We start from the raw sequence: 18341 nt of genomic DNA, 5'->3' as shown, positions 1-18341 counted from the left end.
GTATTTGTGTTGTTTTATTATTGTCATGGCATGATAAGAGATTATTCACACTGCTCCGCTCCTAGTTCAGTGTGATAACCGTAGCTCCAGAGTGTATCGAGCAGTGCTCAGACTTGTCAGATGATAAGAAAACAGCAGTCATATGTTGTCACACATGGGGGATGAGGCTGCAGACAGGAACCAGACACTGTCTCAATGTTATTGTCCATTGTGCCTAATTGTTTTTTCCGCTTAGATGGGAATTTGTATTGGTGAAAGATTGTTACACCAAGTAAAATTCAGCATAAACTAAAATACTTGTGTCCAAACTGCTGTCATTGCTTATCCTTTCTATTACACACTATTTAGATTTAGAGTTTGTGTCTGTGTGTCTGAAATACCAACACAGAGGTTGTACTAAAGCTGTTAAAGTCATATGATGCTCAAATTCACCGCCTCCATAATGAAGGGTTTTGTCTAACAATGAATTGTCTCTGTGAGACAAAGTTGTTGTTGTTTTTTTACCAATATGAATTTTGGTAGAATTGTGGTACTAACAATATGTTTTACTTCACAGAATAACATGGGGCAAAATCAAGACAAAGTTGAAGGTGGAGTGAACATGCCTGATGAAGGACCAGACAATGAGTTTGAAGAAGGAGGTAATGTCATGGAGGAAGGAAGCTCCAGTGATGAAACTGTGAGCACTAAGGGAAAGTTAGGTGAGCCAGGAACTCAGGGTTTTGGACCAGGCCAGAAGCCAACAGCACCTTCTACTGAAAAGCTCGTGAACTTGTGGGTGAGTTCTTCCACTGTTGATGAGGTGAGAGCAGGAGGGGCCAGGGCAGAACTAGGAGGAGGCAGGACAGTTTCACTGGCTTCACGAGAAACAAACCAGAACCAAGAGAGCCGCAGTGAGAACTTCAGGACTTCCACGCATTTGGACCAGCTAAAGAGGACAAGAGAGGTGCAGCCATCTGCAGACTTTGTGATGGAGCATCAGAGGAGAAGTGTTCCATATGATGAGAATTTCTCTGGAGTGTCAGGTGACCTCTCTCTCTTTCCTTTAGAGGGAGACCATAAAGAGGACTCGGGTTTGATGAAAATTAAAAGAGGAGAACCTACATCAACATTAAACAAATTATCATCATCCCATCATCGATACCAGTGGAACACCATGAGGACGACTGAGGACAGAGAGGATGAAGATAGGAAAAAGCCTGCAGAAACAGTGCACCACTTCAGAGACAGGAAGGAAACGGCTCCAGCTAAACCCCAACATCCTTTGAAAAACACAGTGCAGAAAGAGCCTCTATTAGACTTGAGTGATACCATTCACTCCAAAGCAACGACAGCATCAACTACAAAGGCCAAAGGATTAATATTTGATGAAGGCAACAATTTAAGGGAGGAAATTAACTACTCTTTCAGTAAACCCATGGGGAAGAACCAAGTGCCCACAAAGCAAACAGCATCCACAAGCCCAGATGAAATGGAAGAACCTGGCTCTATTTTGGAGAAACTTCTGAAAAGAAATAAAATAGAAGCAACATCATCTCTCTCTAAAATTAAAGAAGTTGCTACTGACAACAACCATGCACTGGACAACGCCATGAATCATTACAATGCTGCTCAGTTATCCAGTGAACAAGCTCACCACACTCATGACACAACCTGCGAAACAAACCACACTTTGTCACATGAGAAAAAAGAATGCAAAAGGCACATTGTTGAAGACGTTAATGAAGAAAGTGGAAATAAACAAGAGTCTGGATGCAACTCTCCAACAGTTGATGCGGGTCCAGATTTGTTGACAATAAACAAAGTCTCAACAGTTAGGGAGTCGAGTGATGAGCAACCAACAGAGAAATTACAACCACGGCGATCAAAAAAGGCGAAAGATGACTCTGTGATAATCAGGGACAAACCCCAAAGTGCTCTCAGACCCAGGCCCGTCTCTGAACTCATTAAAGCCAGCATCCAGATCCATGAAAAACTGGTGCAACAGGAGAGGTCCAAACCAGCCGAGCTCAGAACGGACGAACATGAACAGTCGGCCAAAGTGGCACAGATTAAGGCAGCCTTCGATGGTGCACAGAAGTCTCCGGAGAAAACTATTGAGAGGAAGCCATCTATGAGAAAAGGTAAGGCAAAACCCACTCTAAGTATTCTCTTGCATGAGATCCATGAAGTGGCCCAACACTCATTCTGATTATGCTATGATTCGATTAAAAAAAAAGCCCACCAAATAGTAAGTAGCCTAGTATGAATACTGTAGCTGTAGAGCAGGTCAATATAAACTAATCTATGTGTCATTGCAGAGGTATGTTAATGTAATGTCTTACTAAAAAGGTGACTTAGAACATATACACTGTCACTTAAAGGAGCAGGCCACGGTTTTTCCATACTGAGATATGTTCTTACCTGAGCTGAGTTGATACATACCTGTCTGGTCTGTGTGAGTGCCCGTGGAAGAGCTTGGTCGTTTCTAACTTCACCCCGTTTAGAGCTATAGGAATATACTGGGAGAGGCCAAATGCTAACAACATCTTTGGTCTTACATCTTTAATATAGTTTAAAAGCTACATTCTTACACATCACTCCAGTACTGCCCTGATGAAGGCCTAATACGGCTGAAACGGCAATGTTTTAATCTAATGGCCTTGCTGTAATAAAGGCCTTTTACCAATACTTTTCTTTGACTACCTCAGTTTTGTATCTTTTTAACATCTTTGGGTCTGTTTGCGTGACTGAGCGTACACGGTTCCATACTGTGATATGTTCTGACCTGAGCTTGGACAAGTTGATACATACCTGTCTGGTCTTTGTGCGTGCCTGTGAAAGAGCGCGGTAGCTTCCAACATACTCCCGTTTGGAGCTACAGGAAGACTGATAAGAGGCCAAATGCTAACAATATCTTTAGTCGTTTTGCGTGACTGGGGGCACGCCCAAAGACCAGACAGGTACGTATCAACTCGTCTAAGCTCGTGTAAGAACATATCACTGTATGGAAGAACTGTGTGCCCTCAGTCACGCAAAAAGACCAAAGATGTTGTTAGTATTTGGCCTCTTCCAAATGTATTCCTATAGCTCCAAACAGGGGTGAAGTTAGAAGCGACCAAGCTCCTCCACGGGCACACACACAGACCAGACAGGTACGTATCAACTCGTCTAAGCTCATGTAACACATCTCAGTACGGAAAAAAACGGTGGCTTGTTCCTTTAAACAAAACAAAGCAAAGGTAATATCAAGCATATTAAGTATTCCTGAAATGTCAACATTACAATAATCTTTTTTTTCATAATTTTTTCTTTCTGCAATACAATGAATGTCTGAAAGGCCCGTCTTTCTATTTGATCCCGTTGAACTTATGCAGATACGGGGTATTTTTTATTCAATCAGAGTCCTGAGTCCTGACATGTAGCGTCCCAGATCAACCACTGGATCTCTGTCTTTAGCCACACTGCACTGTGATTGGATAAAAGAGCTGTCAGTCACAGGCAGCTGCTCCACACAGTGCTATCGGTGCTGGAATCGAGGCGGACCCTGAGAGTAGGAAAAGTGCACATACTTGAGTCAGCACAGCGGCGGGCGGCTCCTGTACGAAAGGAATCTAACAGGATACTTTTTCAGCTGTGTCTTTTGACTACCGTGGGAGTAGTTTTATTTCTCTTTCAGGAGGTAGGTTCAACAACAAATCCCACCATTTTCTTAAAACGTAAACATGCCGTGAGGATGTTTAGTGACATTCAACTGCATTTCAACGGCTACCACATAGCAAAGTGCACGCGCTAGGTTAGCTCAACTGAAACATCCTTCACTTGTCTAACTACTTGAACTCACATTTAGCATCTCCCAAGTGCTGTCCCAAACTGTTTTTGTGTTACCTAAGTGAGTTTAGTGGATGAATAATATGTGGTGATGGGGGGTGGTCAAAGCAAACCTAAAATGTACTGTAGATTGTACCATGGGGTGGGGTAGCAAGGCACAGTCGGGCAGTGCAGGAAAACTGTCAAACGTTGACACATGTTTAGTTTTATTGTAATCGCTAAAACACTGAACGCTTACACTCGAGTTAGTTGTAGTGTTTAATGCATGTTTTGCTTATGACGTCTAGTGCGATGAAGCTTACCCAGTTAGTTCTTATCTTCCAATCACGCGGTATAAAAAAGAGGAAGTGGCAGAGAGACACGCCTGAGTTTACCTGTAACCTGCCGTGAAACTGCCACATCCGCAGAGTTGAAGGCTACGTGTTAAAACTTCACACCAAAGGGGACTTTTAACCTTTTGTATCAATATAATCAATCGGGAAAGTGATCGAAAGTAACAAAGTGTGACCAGTGTGTTCGATTATATCATTTTGTCATTACCATTTAATCATAGTTGTGTCATTATTTACATTTTTAATTGGAAAATAAAAAAAATAAAAAGCACTCAGATATGCTTTACCAATAGTGACAAGCCCAGCTCTGTGTTTGTCACAGTCATAGATTCGTCCCGTCCCACTTCAAATGCATGCCAACACCCCTGTTGCTTAAGCAGTTGTAAGGCCTGTCTCCATTTGACCCAGACTTGAGTAGTGAAGATAAAGGTAATCAGTTGTTGGACTGACAACTATCGAACAATCAAAGTGCATCACATGCATATCACTAAAACTAGGTTTTATGGTTTTAGTTTTTCTGAGAAAAAAAACAATAGGGACTTTGTTAACATCTGAGATGTAAAAAAAAAGAAAAGAAAGGTGCTTAGTGGATTCAAAATTTATAAATTAAAGACACACTCAAAAGTCAGTACATGCTGTGGCAGGCATCTGTCAAAGCTTCATGGCAGGATCAGGTCCTGTTTCTACAGCCCAGAACGGCCCTCTCACAGGAACTGACTCTGTCCGGGATTGCGTCTGTACTGCAGTGCTCAAATATAGCCTCATTCTACCAACCGTGATGCAGAGTCACACTAAATGCAGGACTACTGAAAGCTGTCTGTAAAAACGAGAATGGAAAACGGGCATAACAACCTCCTTCCTGTTTTGGATTAGGATCATTGTTGACCCTCTCGTGCAGAGGTTCACAAACTACAGAGTCATGACCATCAGGAAAATAACCATGATCTAAATTAACTAAAACAGTTTTATGGTACAAAGTACATTTAATACAGTGTTATTAAGTTTTGGATTATGACGCCCAGCCCAGCGCCCCAGGGCGTCCTCCTGACTCACTCTGCTCAATGCCCCTTCAACAGCCTTCCTTTATCTTATTTTTTAAGCTATATTTACCAACATGACCTGGGAGTTACATGAACTGGTATTGAGCACTTCAGTGATGAGTTGAAATTGCGCTTTATTTTAATATATGTATTTTTTAATAGGGCCACGTAATTTCCAAAGGTCTAAAATATTAGAACTTATTGATGGGAGAACATACAGGAAATCCAGCATGGAAGCAGGATAAGTGCAGGTATACTCCGCACTCTGGTGCAGTCGACCAGCAGGAGTTTATTTAGATAAGGAGATGATATGGATTCCTTTTTTTTTTTGTTTTATCTAAATGTGTTCTACATCAGAATGTGGTGGTGTTTGACAAAAGTAAAATATTTTTCTTGCATGTTTTAGGATTTGTGTGTTGTGCATTGTGCTGCTTTACAGATATGGCTTTTGTGAGGCAAAGCAAATTCCGTCATGTCTTCGGTCAGGCGATGAAGAATGACCAATGCTATGATGATATCCGAGTATCCCGAGTCACATGGGATAGTCTTTTTTGTGCAGTCAACCCTACGTTTGTTGCCGTAGTAGTTGAGGCCAGTGGTGGTGGAGCCTTTCTTGTTCTTCCTCTTCACAAGGTAAGTCCTCACTGGAACCACATATTTTGTTATATCATTTTAAGCAGTTAAGCAATGCTTGTTTATGTTTGTTTAATTTAGTAATGTGTAGCTTTCACAATCCTCCCATCTGCTGGAGCAATGGGACTCCTGATCCCTGGTGTTGGTGTGACACAGTTGGCATAATGTTTGTGGTTACTACTTGGTGACTTGAAATACTGTTCTACTCTTGACAGCTTTAACATGAGCCTGTAATTAGTGTACACAAATGCCCCAGTAGTGACATTTGAGATGCGTCTGGCATGGCTTTGGACCCTTCAGCATGTCAGCACACCATTTACACCTTCTCATAAAGGCACTCAAAGCTTGACATGCAAAGTCTTTACGAACAGGCTTTTAAACTTTTGGTTATGCTCACTTTTCTGAATATCCCGTAGAGCCGCAAGATTAATTGTAATCATATCAAAATCACAATTTGAATGGCTGTAATTATTTAGGCCATAATGTGTACGGGAACAGCTGGAGGAAGTGTGCTTGAATAGGGAAGTCTGGCCCCGGATAAAGAAGAATGGATGGATGGATAATATATACAAACGACAAACAAAATCTTGTCTCTTTGGGGTCTTATTGTGTACAAATTGTGATAATCGTGTTGATTTTACATCTCTGCTTTAGGTTTGTATTAATGCAAGCCAGTCTTGAAAAAAAGTTTCACAGTTAGTCTTTTCTCAAGTGCTCTGTTTCTGACTGTCTGGCCTCTGATCACAAATTTCCATATGCTGGAACCGCCGCTATTTTAAGGTGTACAAGTTGAGCTCAGACTTCCCTAAACTTTGGTCACTTTCGGCTCAATCTTTTCTCTGCCTGGTTTACTCTGCATTGTCGCTTCTGCCTCTCCGTCCTGCTGACTGCAGATTTTACCTTATATGGTCATTTAGTGCTCCCTGTCTGACAGGCTTCCAAGACCATTTCTTCCCTGCTTTGCCATTGGCTGCTCTAATATGTGTCGGTACATGTCTGAATTCTAGGATAGGCTCAGGCCTGAGAGCGGCCAAGACAAGAGAGTTATGACACAGCTGCTGGATTCCCTTCATAAAACAAACCCATTTCACTTCCTTCATCTAAATCAAGCTTAAGCTGAATATGTTGTTCCCGATACAACAGTCAGTCAAAACACTGTTCTTTAGTACGTTATTCTTTTCATATATTGATTTCCTTGTTTTGGCTCCAGGACTGACTTTTATGACTTGCTTGATTTAATTATTCATTTATGCTTTATTTGTGAAGCGTAAAGTATAAATTTCCAGGCGGCTCTGAGCAGTAGACTGCATTCTCAGACATTTTGGTGGCGTGTGCATGTGTGGATCACATGTTTGGCTGCGAAGAAAAAAGTGTGCAGAAAAGTCTGCCTGTTCCAGGGAGCACACAAGTGTGTTAGTGTTTCTGCTGAGTCTCCAGCGCTGTGATTCACTCACTTTATGCACTGGCTCTTGTTGCTAAGCAGCTGTTTGTTTTCTTGGACTTGGACACACTTTTTCTGAAAATGGTTGCACGCAAACATAAGAACTTGTAGCAGTTCAGATCTTGAATGTATTTGTAACGATCCTAATGATCAACGTGCTTATTATTATGTATTATAATTATATAATAGAATTAGATCAAATTAGATTTAAAAAAACATGTGAAATGTGAAACATTTTACAGATTATGTTGGCCTTCAGGATGAAGTAAAGTCTTCTCCTCTTCATAGATATATTTAACCCCTTAACGCCGAGTGTCGCTAATTCACAACATATCGCTTCCTGCAAGAATTTAGCATCAGCTTGAAAGCAAAAACGCATCTCTGAGTGAGAGGCGGGACATGGCCACACTGCAGACCCTCCAGAATATCCTGAAGGACAGTTCCTCTTGTCTGCACACCTTCATGACTCAGGCCTCCTCCATTGGATACAAGCTCAGGCACCAAAGACCATATGCTGCTAAGAAGAGCAACACAAAAAAACGTAAAATATCTTTTATCCCACGAGCTTTAACGTTGATTTAGAAATCTGTTTTGTAGATGTTTTGTTTTTTTCCTCCTTTGCTGTTTTTATGCTATCATAATTGACACATTTCAGGTTGAACATTTTGTTCTTTCTTGCTATGTCAATGTTTAATAAACCTAAACCTTAACCTAAACCTAAAAACACTGATAATATATTTTTTATATAATTGGAAATATATTTAGGCGTCAAGGTTCACAGATTTTCTATTAAATTGTCAAAATCGTATGTTTTTGTATATTTTCTAATGAAATGACTGCCCTTCTCACTTCTCACTCTATTTTTAAAGCGGTCTAAGGCAGTGTACCAGTCTCACATGCAGCACAAATTCCCCACAACATTACACTCAGATTTAAGGGATGTTTCTATTACTGTACTTTCATAGGCTGAAAGTGAGTGTAAAGTGTAGCGCTGGAGCAGTAACATCAGGTTGTAATGTATTTTGCTGTGGGTGGAACTGATGCACGTCACACAAAACATCAATAAGATGCTTAGGAACCTTTTGTGGAAATTTTGAACCAACTTATGGCTTCAGCCATTGAAAGGCTGTTTCATATGATCTAAAGCAGAGATGGGCAAAATACGTCCCGCGGGCCAAATCTGGCCATACAAGCAATTTTGTCCGGCCCTTGACTTTTCTGTTGTCATGATTTAAATTTTTTCCCCCTGCATTTTCCACACTGCGTTGTGTTGTATAGAGGCACCATCCCCTGCAAAATAGGGCTGAAGTGGCTCTAGATTTTTCATTTTATCATTTTAATTATTTCATTCAAAAGTTACATTAAAATATATATAGTAACAAAACTGTTTAGTCAGTGTGGTTTGAATGAACAGGAGCAGAGAGAAGAACCTTGTGCATTTTGCGATGGCAGAAAGTTAAACCCCACAGGGAGGTCACGAGATAATTACGAGCAGCCTCTTTTATGAGCTACTCCTTTTTTATAAAGACAAGCAGCCACCGCTGTCAAGTTCAAACAGTTTCAAAAAGAGATTATAAACACAATTGTCCAAGATGTGTCAGTAATCTTTTTGCCTTGTCATTGGCACTATTCATCAAATTCCACTACTATTGATGTATAGAAAAATCAAAATGTATGTTGTTGTTTGAATTTAGGTGTTATTCTTTCTGATATATGTTTTTTTCACTTTGCTTCCAGACGGGACGCATTGACGCCTCACATCCCACGGTGTGTGGACACAAAAGCCCAGTGTTGGACATTGAATGGTGTCCCCACAATGACCACATTATTGCCAGTGGCTCTGATGACTGCACCGTCAAGGTAAGGCCTCTTCAGCAATTCAGAATTGTTTAAATTTACAAAGTCGCAAGTGAATTGTTTTTCATTGTGGAAAAGCAGGAGTCAAAATGAGACTTGCACTTAAATGCTCCATCTGTTGTTTCTACGGCTAATTGGCCTTAAAAATATTTAAGGTTGGGTGTTGCATGTAGCTTTGTCTTCATCAAAGTCTAGAGAGACACAACCCCCAGGCCCCCACTGAAAAAAAGAATCTGCCCAAACACATTTATTGAACTATTCAAGACTTAATAATAGACCCTTGAAGGATGGACCTTTACTGATTTTCTCTTTTTATTTTTTATGATTTATTGATTTTACTAGTGCATATGACAATTCATATGAACCAAGAACCATGCTCACTCTGTGTATCAGCACCACTTTATCAAAAGTTGGTGTTTGAAGTCCAAAGGTTAAGGAATCTGTTGCCACAACAACCACAATGATTTTGCATTGCCACCAACTGCAGCTTTTGACTCACTGTCGTCTTGTCCAACGCTGCCACCTACTGGCTTTGTTGATTAGCTCACTGACTTGACTACATAAACATTGTGTGAAGATTAAATCTGCCCTCTCCCCTATAACACAATTCTAAAATTCTAGTAAGAAACATGAATAAAATCATTATTAAAAGGGTTGGGGTTTTTTGGCACTCGGTTGCTACTTCAAGATGTAGGAGTGCTGGAATCTGTAAATGTACTGTTGTGGGAGAAGGGGAGAATTTTGGTTGAATAATTAAAAAAAAATCAATTGAATGTAAATATTCTAACTGGTTTCTCAATAAACAGAAATGGTAGTTAGAAGGAACAGAACAGAACTTACAGATTATATTTCTGTATGTTATAGGTATGGGAAATCCCTGAAAACGGCGTTCAGGTCCCTATTACAGAACCACTTGTGTCTCTCGATTACCACTCCAAGAAAGTGGGCATCGTCGCATGGCACCCTACAGCGAGCAACATTCTTCTGAGCGCGGGTATGAACTCTGTGTGGCTCTAATAGTCACAAATTAATCTATGGGTTTGGCAATTGACTTGTTTTACCAGGACTATTATTTCATTTATTTAGCCATGTTTTATAAGCAGAAGATTAGTGCTGACTTGGAAATGCTTTTTCCACAGGTTGTGACAATATCATTGTCATCTGGAATTTGGAAGAAGGTGAGCCTCAGATCACACTGGACATGCACCCTGATCTCATTTACAATGTTTCCTGGAACCGCAATGGCAGCCTTATTTGCACTGCCTGCAAAGACAAGAATGTCCGTGTCATTGACCCTCGCAAGCAAAAAATTATTGCTGTAAGTACTCAGTGTTTTTTTTTTTTTCAGATTTTTTTTTAAATGCACTAGTAATGCAATAGTAATTTATTGTATAAGCAGTTACATTTGTCATTTTTAATTGAGCTACATTGGGTGGCACGGTGGTGCTGCGGTGAGCTCGTGCGTCACAGCTGGAAGGTCCTGTGTGGAGTTTGCATGTTCTCTTGTGCCTGCGTAGGTTTCCTCTAGGTGGTGCTCTATCACTAAAAACATGTACAATAGGCTAGAATGAGTGAGAGTGTGTCTGTTAGTGATGGGCTAAAGGTACTAAAACATGCATCAAAAAAAGTCCCAACACTTTTCATTGTCACTTTGTATCACGTAGTGTCACATGATGCAACAAGCACCAGAGTGCGCCAGTTGAATGAGTACAAACTCGGACTCATTTTGTCCTTTGGATTTATCATAATGTGCACAAGGCGCCGGCTCGAGCACCCGCCCAAATCTTTGATCACCAGGCATATTTGCCCTGATTATAAAATGATTCAATTGATAATGGAAATCACAAGAGCCATCTCTTTTCTCCTATTTTGTAATGTAATGGGCTTGTCCATTACATTGATTCAAATGCAGCAGCTGTGCAGACTATAGTATAATGTGTTACAGATACACTTTCGAGACACAAGGAATGCCCCTGATTAGAATGCAGAAGTTCGAGTTGGGCAGCAGCCAATGGATCAGTCGTTTGACCTGGTACCGACTGGGAAAAGATTCTGCTTTATGTGGTCCAGTACGGCCACAATCGGAACTACTGTTTTTGATTCTTGATCTGTGAATCACCGATAAGTCTCTCATTCATTTGTTTCTATTCTCATAATCCTGGGTGCAGTTTTCTTACTGAATTATGACTTTCAACTGGTTTAACAAGCTCATTCATGGTGATGTGGTTCACATTTCTGAACTAGAATAAATCAGCCAGTGTTTTTTTTTCAGGCTCACTGTTTTTCACCACCAGATGGTGTCACACAGTCTGATTAAAATCTTGGAAGTGTGTGAGGCACACCTCGAGTTCTGCTAGTGTCTGTCTGTGTGAGTGAGTGGTTGGTGGTGACCGGCAGTCTACCCCAGCGGCAACTGTGGCTACCGCAGTTGCTTATCACCACAGAGTATGGCGTGTATTATTAATGACAAGCGCCTTGAGAAACTTGGTAGCATAGGCTTGGAAAGCACAATACAAGCGTAAGCCATTCTTTTTTATCCTCTCCTCAGGAAAAAGAGAAGGCACATGAGGGCAGTCGGCCGATGCGAGCGATATTTCTGGAAGATACGAGGATCCTCACCACTGGGTTCGATCGCATGAGTGAAAGACATGTGGCGCTTTGGGACACGGTAAATCCTTTATCACTGCTCCATTAGGTTAGAGGTGGTATGTTTGGTATTAGGTACAATATATCATCATAGCTATTTTAGTGCTCTGATCATTTTGATAAGGAGCATCGCATTTCTGATATTTATTGTTTTCTTTTGTGGCAGTTTGTTTCTGACGTTTTTATGATTATTCTCCTAAAATTCACTGACATTATCAAACCATTTGAGATTTACAAATAAGACATCCTACTATTTGAGAGTATTGATAAGCATGTTTTGCTTTTTCAGGAAAACATGGAAGAACCCATGACACTGGTGGAGTTGAATGTGGCAAGTGGAGTGCTTATGCCCTTTTATGACTACGACTCTAAAGTCATTTTCCTTTGTGGAAAGGTAAGCTGCTATACTGATGTGATGCATTGACAGTGTAAATATTTAAAGTATTCATGTTAATATGTATTAACCCATGACAGGGGGACACCACCATCAGCTACTATGAATTTACACACGAGGAGCCATATATCCACTTTCTCAGTGTGTTCTCATCGGGTTCTACACAGAGAGGCATGGGCTATATGCCCAAAAGAGGACTTAATGTCAATAAATGTGAAATCGCCCGGTAAGCTACTGTAATAAACTGCTCTAGCCACTAGAGGGCAACACAGAACTTTGACGTTATAATGAGGTGTTTTGTATTTATTTTTTCTTCCAGATTTTTTAAACTGCAAGAACGAAAGTGTGAACCTATTGTTATGACTGTACCAAGAAAGGCAAGTCTCATTGGGCTTTTGCAACAAAGCAATACTTGTGGTGCATTTAGTGATCTTTATACGTGTGTCTTTGCTTTAGTCGGACCTTTTCCAGGATGATTTGTACCCTGACACAGCTGGACCTGAACCTGCTCTGGAGGCTTCTGAGTGGTTTGACGGCAAAAATGCGGATCCCCTTCTCATCTCACTCAAGTCTGAGTTTGTCCCAACAAAGAAAAGCGAATTTAAGATGAAAAAGAACATTTTGGGGAAAAAGGTGACCAGGAATACAGAGAACTCTGGCGATTCTTCGGGTGTAAGTCTTTTTCATGCATTTCATAATTATTCTTTTGCTTCCATAATGGTTGATGCAAATCTCACAAGAGAAGAACATTATTGGTATAAAGAGTGGACGATCCAGAGCTTCTCGCTGTTTCTGTTGGGGCTGAGCAGGGCGCATGTTAGTGATTCTTTTTTTTAGAAGTTAAAACACTGGTTCTCTCTTCACTGGCGCTGAATGTTTAACTGTTTATAAGCAAGACTCAAGCATTCATTTTAGAGACACTGTATAAGCAGTACGTGAGATGAGGATAGCATTTGGCAGGACAGCACAGGGTAAAAAGGAATGAAGAGCAGAGAGTGGCATTAAGCAAAATTGTCAGAGCTGGAACTTGAACCTACAACTCTTGGAACAGGACAGTCTTCAGTCTTAACCACCGTGCAATCGGCTGCACTAGTTGCTGTTGTAAGTTTACAGTTTGGGGACTGTTAGGACAGAATTGTGAGGGCTGATCAAAGAGTGTGTCTGATTAGAACATGAAGTGTGTGAACTACAATATGTTAAAAAAGTACTGTGTCTTTTTCCCTGCAGAAATCTGACGCCAAAATGGAAGAGCTCCTGAAGGAAATCAAGTCTCTCAAAGATATGGTTAGCAATCAAGAGAAGCGAATTCGACAACTTGAAGAGAAACTGACTGACCATACAGAATAGCCAAATGTGTAATAGCTACCCCTCTGCTTTTTCTGATCAAGACAATTTTTGTATTATATGATTTGTACAACCATCATGTTATTGTCATAGGACCAAAACAATTTCAGTGTCAATTTTCTTTTTTTTTTTTTTTACACACCCTGTTGCTCCAGTATTGAAATTATGCCCTCGAACTATTGGTATTGGAAAGAAACACTTTATCTCATTAGCTGTAGGGAAAATAAGTATTTCAATGCCCTCATTTTCCTTTTAATCCGTGTTTCATTCCAGTATATAATTTTGGAATCGGTCAAAGCTACTTCCTGCAAGTGTTGTGGGTGTTACTGTCGTGTCATGTGACGAAACCGAGTCTACCTGGCTGAATTTAAATATCATGTGCCTCGTGTCAATTGTCCATTTATGTTTGTCCATTTGTTTTTGTTTGGGAGTTTTTCTTTATTCAATGTCGAATACCCCTGCGGTGAATTGTAATCATTGCCCCTTTTTTTTTCCTTATTTGTCCCCATTTAATTTTACAATTTATATTCTCAATCCCGCTTTGTGTTGGTTAAGTCCGAGCTCCTTTGCCGAGTTGGCACATAGTTCCCGACGACCCTGTTTTTGACTTGACGCTTGGCGGGACTGACACGGGTAATGGTTCAGTCTGTCATTTGCCTTAATTCATGGGACTGCTGTAAAGACCAAAAAGTGCCATAGAGGGGATGGTACAGCTGTAAAGACCAAAAAAAAAGAGAAAAAAAGTGCCATAGAAGTGGCCGTGCAAGTGTTTCTGAAGGCTGTGAGTGCAGATGTGCGTCAAATGGAAAGATGTCTGGTACCACTGAGGTGCGATCTCCTGCAGAGCAATCAGTTGATTCAAAAGCCCATTAATAATCAGTTTGACTTGGTATTAAGATATTCAATCAGGTGTCTGTGATGGAGTTTAGAGCTGTGGTTCACAAACCTTTCATACCAAATACCACCCCACAAAGCATCTGACCTTCCAACTTCCACCTCATAAAATATGACCCTGAAAAATGGATTCAAATAGACAGAATCTGGAATAAAGAATATCTAAACTGTACAGCTCTGCTTTAGACCGTCGCTCTCAGGAGGCTGGCACAGACAGCATATTTCAATGAGTAGTTCATTGAAATGAAAAGGGACTTAGAAGGTTGTGAAGAGTGCAATTGAAATGTATGTAAACATTCAAATCTGGGGAAACCTGAGCGAATGCTGTGTAAATAACAAAGCAATCTGTTTTTGTGATTGTCTGTGGGAGCTGGGTTTTATGTGTTTCCCTTTGTCCTACTTCGAACTTTGTTGTATTAAGTTTTTTTTTTTTTTTTTTAAGATAATCACAACTTCAATCAATTGCAAACTACAGAAAGTGCATTCTAGCAGCATTTTTATATTTTTGCTTTAAATATTGAGAAAGAAATAAAGATTTTTAAATGATTTAAGTTGTATCGTGTCGTTTTTGTTACTGTTAAAAGAGCTGGACCAGATTTCTCGAAATGGAATGACATTTATTTTGTACTTTATATTTTAAACACAAATATTTGTGGGGAAAACTGTGTGCATCAAATTATAAATCATTTGTATCAATTTCATAAACTTTCAGGCTATATTTCTAGCATTTTTGTGAAAATGACCCTAAAAAAAAGTGACCCTGCAAGTTGTGAAATGTGCCAATAAATGTGTCCCTGTAAACAGTTTGGATGCTACAAATATATTAGGAAAGTTACGAATGAGTTTGAACCACAACTAACATTTTAATTCAGTGGTTTCCTCTTTCATTGTTTGCAATCAAAGAATCAGGTATAGGGCCTTTAAGTGTACTTAAGTCAATGGGTAAAAACTCCCAGCTGTCTAAATAACTGAATAAAAATAAGAACTGTAGGGTCGCCTCTTAAAATAGACACCCTGCATATGGTATTTAGGGTCAAGTGTAGAGATAGTTTCTCCTTAAACTTTGTACATGTGTTTTTGGATGAAAGGTCTGCACCCTTATTGGCACGCTGTAATCAAGGGCATGTAATTAGAGAGAACCAAGTGGGAGGCAAAGAAATCCAGGGACTCGCCCTTCCAAGAACAGAAATCCATTTTTTCAACATGTGCTTAAAATATATTTTTTGTAGTTTTTCTTGCAAAACATCCACACATTTTGATTTACAACTTAAAATATGGAGAGTATGTTAGTGTGTTCCCAGTTTAATAGACCAATTGTGCACAGTATAATGCAGAGTAACTCCGGGAGGTTAAGGGAATTCTGCTGTGAAAGGGTTAAACGACCCAAATGAAAGGCTGTAGAAGAAGGAGGATGAGATGTAATGTAGAGGGTGGAGATGAGGGAAATTGAGGGGTGGCCATATAATTTGTCAGTGGGACCTGAGACTCCTCGAGCAGCGCAGGCTCCAGAACTGTCCTCAGTTTCTGCTGCACTTGTCTCTGCTCCACATCGACGACACATGTAAGTATGCAACCCTTTTATAATAGTATTTATTTACAGTTAAGGGTTATAGTAGCGGAACTACGCTCTATCAAGTCTCTTTTATTGCATTAACATCTGACACATTACATTAGTTTAGGCCCTATATGTGAGGGGAAAAAATGTATTGCAATGTATGTATGTATGTATGTGTAGGTATACTGGCATAAAGATGCAATGTATTTTTTATTCTTAATCAATCTTAGTAAGCCATAATCTAAATATTTGCTGTCAAGTTATAATTATGCTTTCTTTTTGTCTAAAGTCAATGTTGTTGATCTGATCTAATAAGAAGGGGAAAACTGGCCTTCCTTCCTAAACCCAGAAAAATACACTTTGCAGTGATCGGCCTAACAGGAGTCACACAGCTCTAAACTAAAACGGCTCTAAGTTTGTCAATTAATGAATTAATGAATTAATTATATTTTAAATTATATTTTAACATGTCACACTAGTTTAGCTACATTTTAATAACAGGGATACAGGCTACTGTCCACAGAACAGCAGGTAAGAACAGATGTGCCGCCTGTAGACACTTCTGTAGGCCATGTAGCTGTGTGCTGCTTGTGCCTTGTATAAATTTAGAAACCACAGTCTCCCACGCCTCTGCTCTGGCTCTGCTGTGCTGCTCCCTCTTTGGTCTTTGGTGTGGCGGATGGGTGGCCTGCACTGAGTTCACAAATTATATGTCCTTCAGTACCAGATTCACTGTCTCCACCCCAAATAAGTAATGGCTACACTATATGCTGAGCTAAAATAGCTCAAGTACAGCATGGAGGAACATTAAAACTGACATGACACACAGAGTTGTGGACTTTACATAATAGACACTTTAACTGCCTTATTACTCCAAATAATCTTTGTTTTGTTGTTTGTTTTTGATGCAGCAGAGCTGAAAACATGGCATTCTACATACTTTTTGTGGCACTATTGTCACTGAGCGTGTGCCACGCCAGTCCAATGTTCTACAATGTTTCCATGGATGGCAGTGGAGATGATGCACTGGAACTCATTTTTCCCACATCCTTTTCCACTCGGGCTCCTGTTCAAGTCACCGCCACCACAAAGGCTCCAACTTTTACTGAAACCATCAAAAACACTCTCACCACCACCATGGTGCGCCTCAAAGACTTCGTCCTGAGCAGAGTGGTCGACTTCCTGCAGGAGAACCTGCTCATCATCATTGTAGTCACCTCTGTGCTCATCGTGATGGTTTTCATCATCTGCTGTGCCTCCGCCATGACCCACAAAAAGAAGCTGGAGTCCTACAAGCCCCTGCCCAGTCCCTCCAAGAAGTATAGTGCAGATAAAAAGGCAGGACGAAAGAATTCTGGTGATTTTCAAGAGAGGCCTTTTGCTGTTGATCATGTCAAGAGAGTTCACTCTCAGGCTCTGGCCTCCCCCAAGACTATGCGTGTCCCCTCCAAGGCTTTGGTGGGTGAGAAGGGCCGGGATGTGCCATCTTCTCCTCGGCAGGAAGTGAGGAAGGCCCAGGACACAGAGGAGGTGAGGAAGGCCCGTGACATTGAGGAAGTGAGGAGGGCCCGCGACATTGAGGAGGCGAGGAGGGCCCGTGACATTGAGGAGGCGAGGAGGGCCCGCGACATTGAGGAGGCGAGGAGGGCCCGTGACATTGAGGAGGTGAGAAGACCTCATGACCTACAGGAGGTGAGGAGGGCCCGCGACTTTCAGGACGTGGAGAGGCGCTGGGACGAGCCCCGGGCCAGAGAGCAGCCCAGAGAGGAGAGGAAATACAGGCAGGACGTGGCCTATGACAGAGCCAGCCCGAGCTCCAGCTCTGCCTCCAGTCACCCTGTCTGCACCTGCCACCTCAAGAAGGCCTACCACTAAAGATCAACCACAATAACTCGGTTATTACTGAGGTACAACAACGGTTATTGATTGGCAGAGAAATAAGGAAAATAGGAGGAAATGTGCGTAAATTATGGATGAGCCAAACAAAAGAGTGCGGTAAATATAGGAATATGCCAAGGAAGAAGAAAGGTCTGTTTGTCCTGCTGAATATGAGCTGAGTGCTCATGGATATATCACAGTATTATTACATGCATCTAATGCAAAACCAAACACAGCTTGGTGTTATTTGTATGTTGATTTTGTTCTGATCTGCTGTTTTTGTTTAATGAATTAGTATTAGTTTAGCATAAACAAAACCTTTGCATTAATTTATATTTTCTAATTATATAGCCCTTGTGTGTATACTTTGCGAACAAGTGTAGAAGTTCAAACCTTTGTGTGTTTTTATTACTTTTAAAGTTTTTTGTAGTTAGTTACGTATATCTGGTGTATAATAATAATGTTTATACATGCAGATCATGCCATAGACTTTGACTCAAGCGACAAAAACCTCAAG

The 18341-nt window shown here is 40.7% G+C and overlaps 2 protein-coding genes across 2 annotated transcripts; both read left to right on the top strand.

The window, feature by feature from the left end:
* The first annotated feature begins 3529 nt into the window (after positions 1-3529).
* On the top strand, positions 3530-14894 carry coro1ca (coronin, actin binding protein, 1Ca). The gene is made up of 11 exons (XM_079562171.1): positions 3530-3661; positions 5622-5815; positions 8994-9116; positions 9978-10107; positions 10253-10431; positions 11662-11781; positions 12049-12153; positions 12234-12379; positions 12473-12530; positions 12610-12825; positions 13381-14894. Exons 2-11 carry the CDS (start codon positions 5624-5626, stop codon positions 13498-13500), a joined length of 1389 nt encoding a protein of 462 aa, XP_079418297.1. The 5' UTR covers positions 3530-3661; positions 5622-5623; the 3' UTR covers positions 13501-14894.
* A 983-nt stretch (positions 14895-15877) lies between these two features.
* tmem119a (transmembrane protein 119a) lies at positions 15878-17913 on the top strand. Its single transcript, XM_079562067.1, has 2 exons — positions 15878-15952; positions 16861-17913. The coding sequence occupies exon 2, from the start codon at positions 16871-16873 to the stop codon at positions 17819-17821; it is 951 nt and encodes a 316-aa protein (XP_079418193.1). The 5' UTR covers positions 15878-15952; positions 16861-16870; the 3' UTR covers positions 17822-17913.
* The last annotated feature ends 428 nt before the right edge of the window (positions 17914-18341 follow it).

The sequence above is a fragment of the Gobius niger genome (assembly GCF_951799975.1).
Source record: "Gobius niger genome assembly, chromosome: 1".
Taxonomy (NCBI): Eukaryota; Metazoa; Chordata; class Actinopteri; order Gobiiformes; family Gobiidae; genus Gobius; species Gobius niger.
The sequence above is the reverse complement of the archived record's forward strand: the minus strand, read 5'-3'. Positions and strand labels throughout refer to the sequence as shown.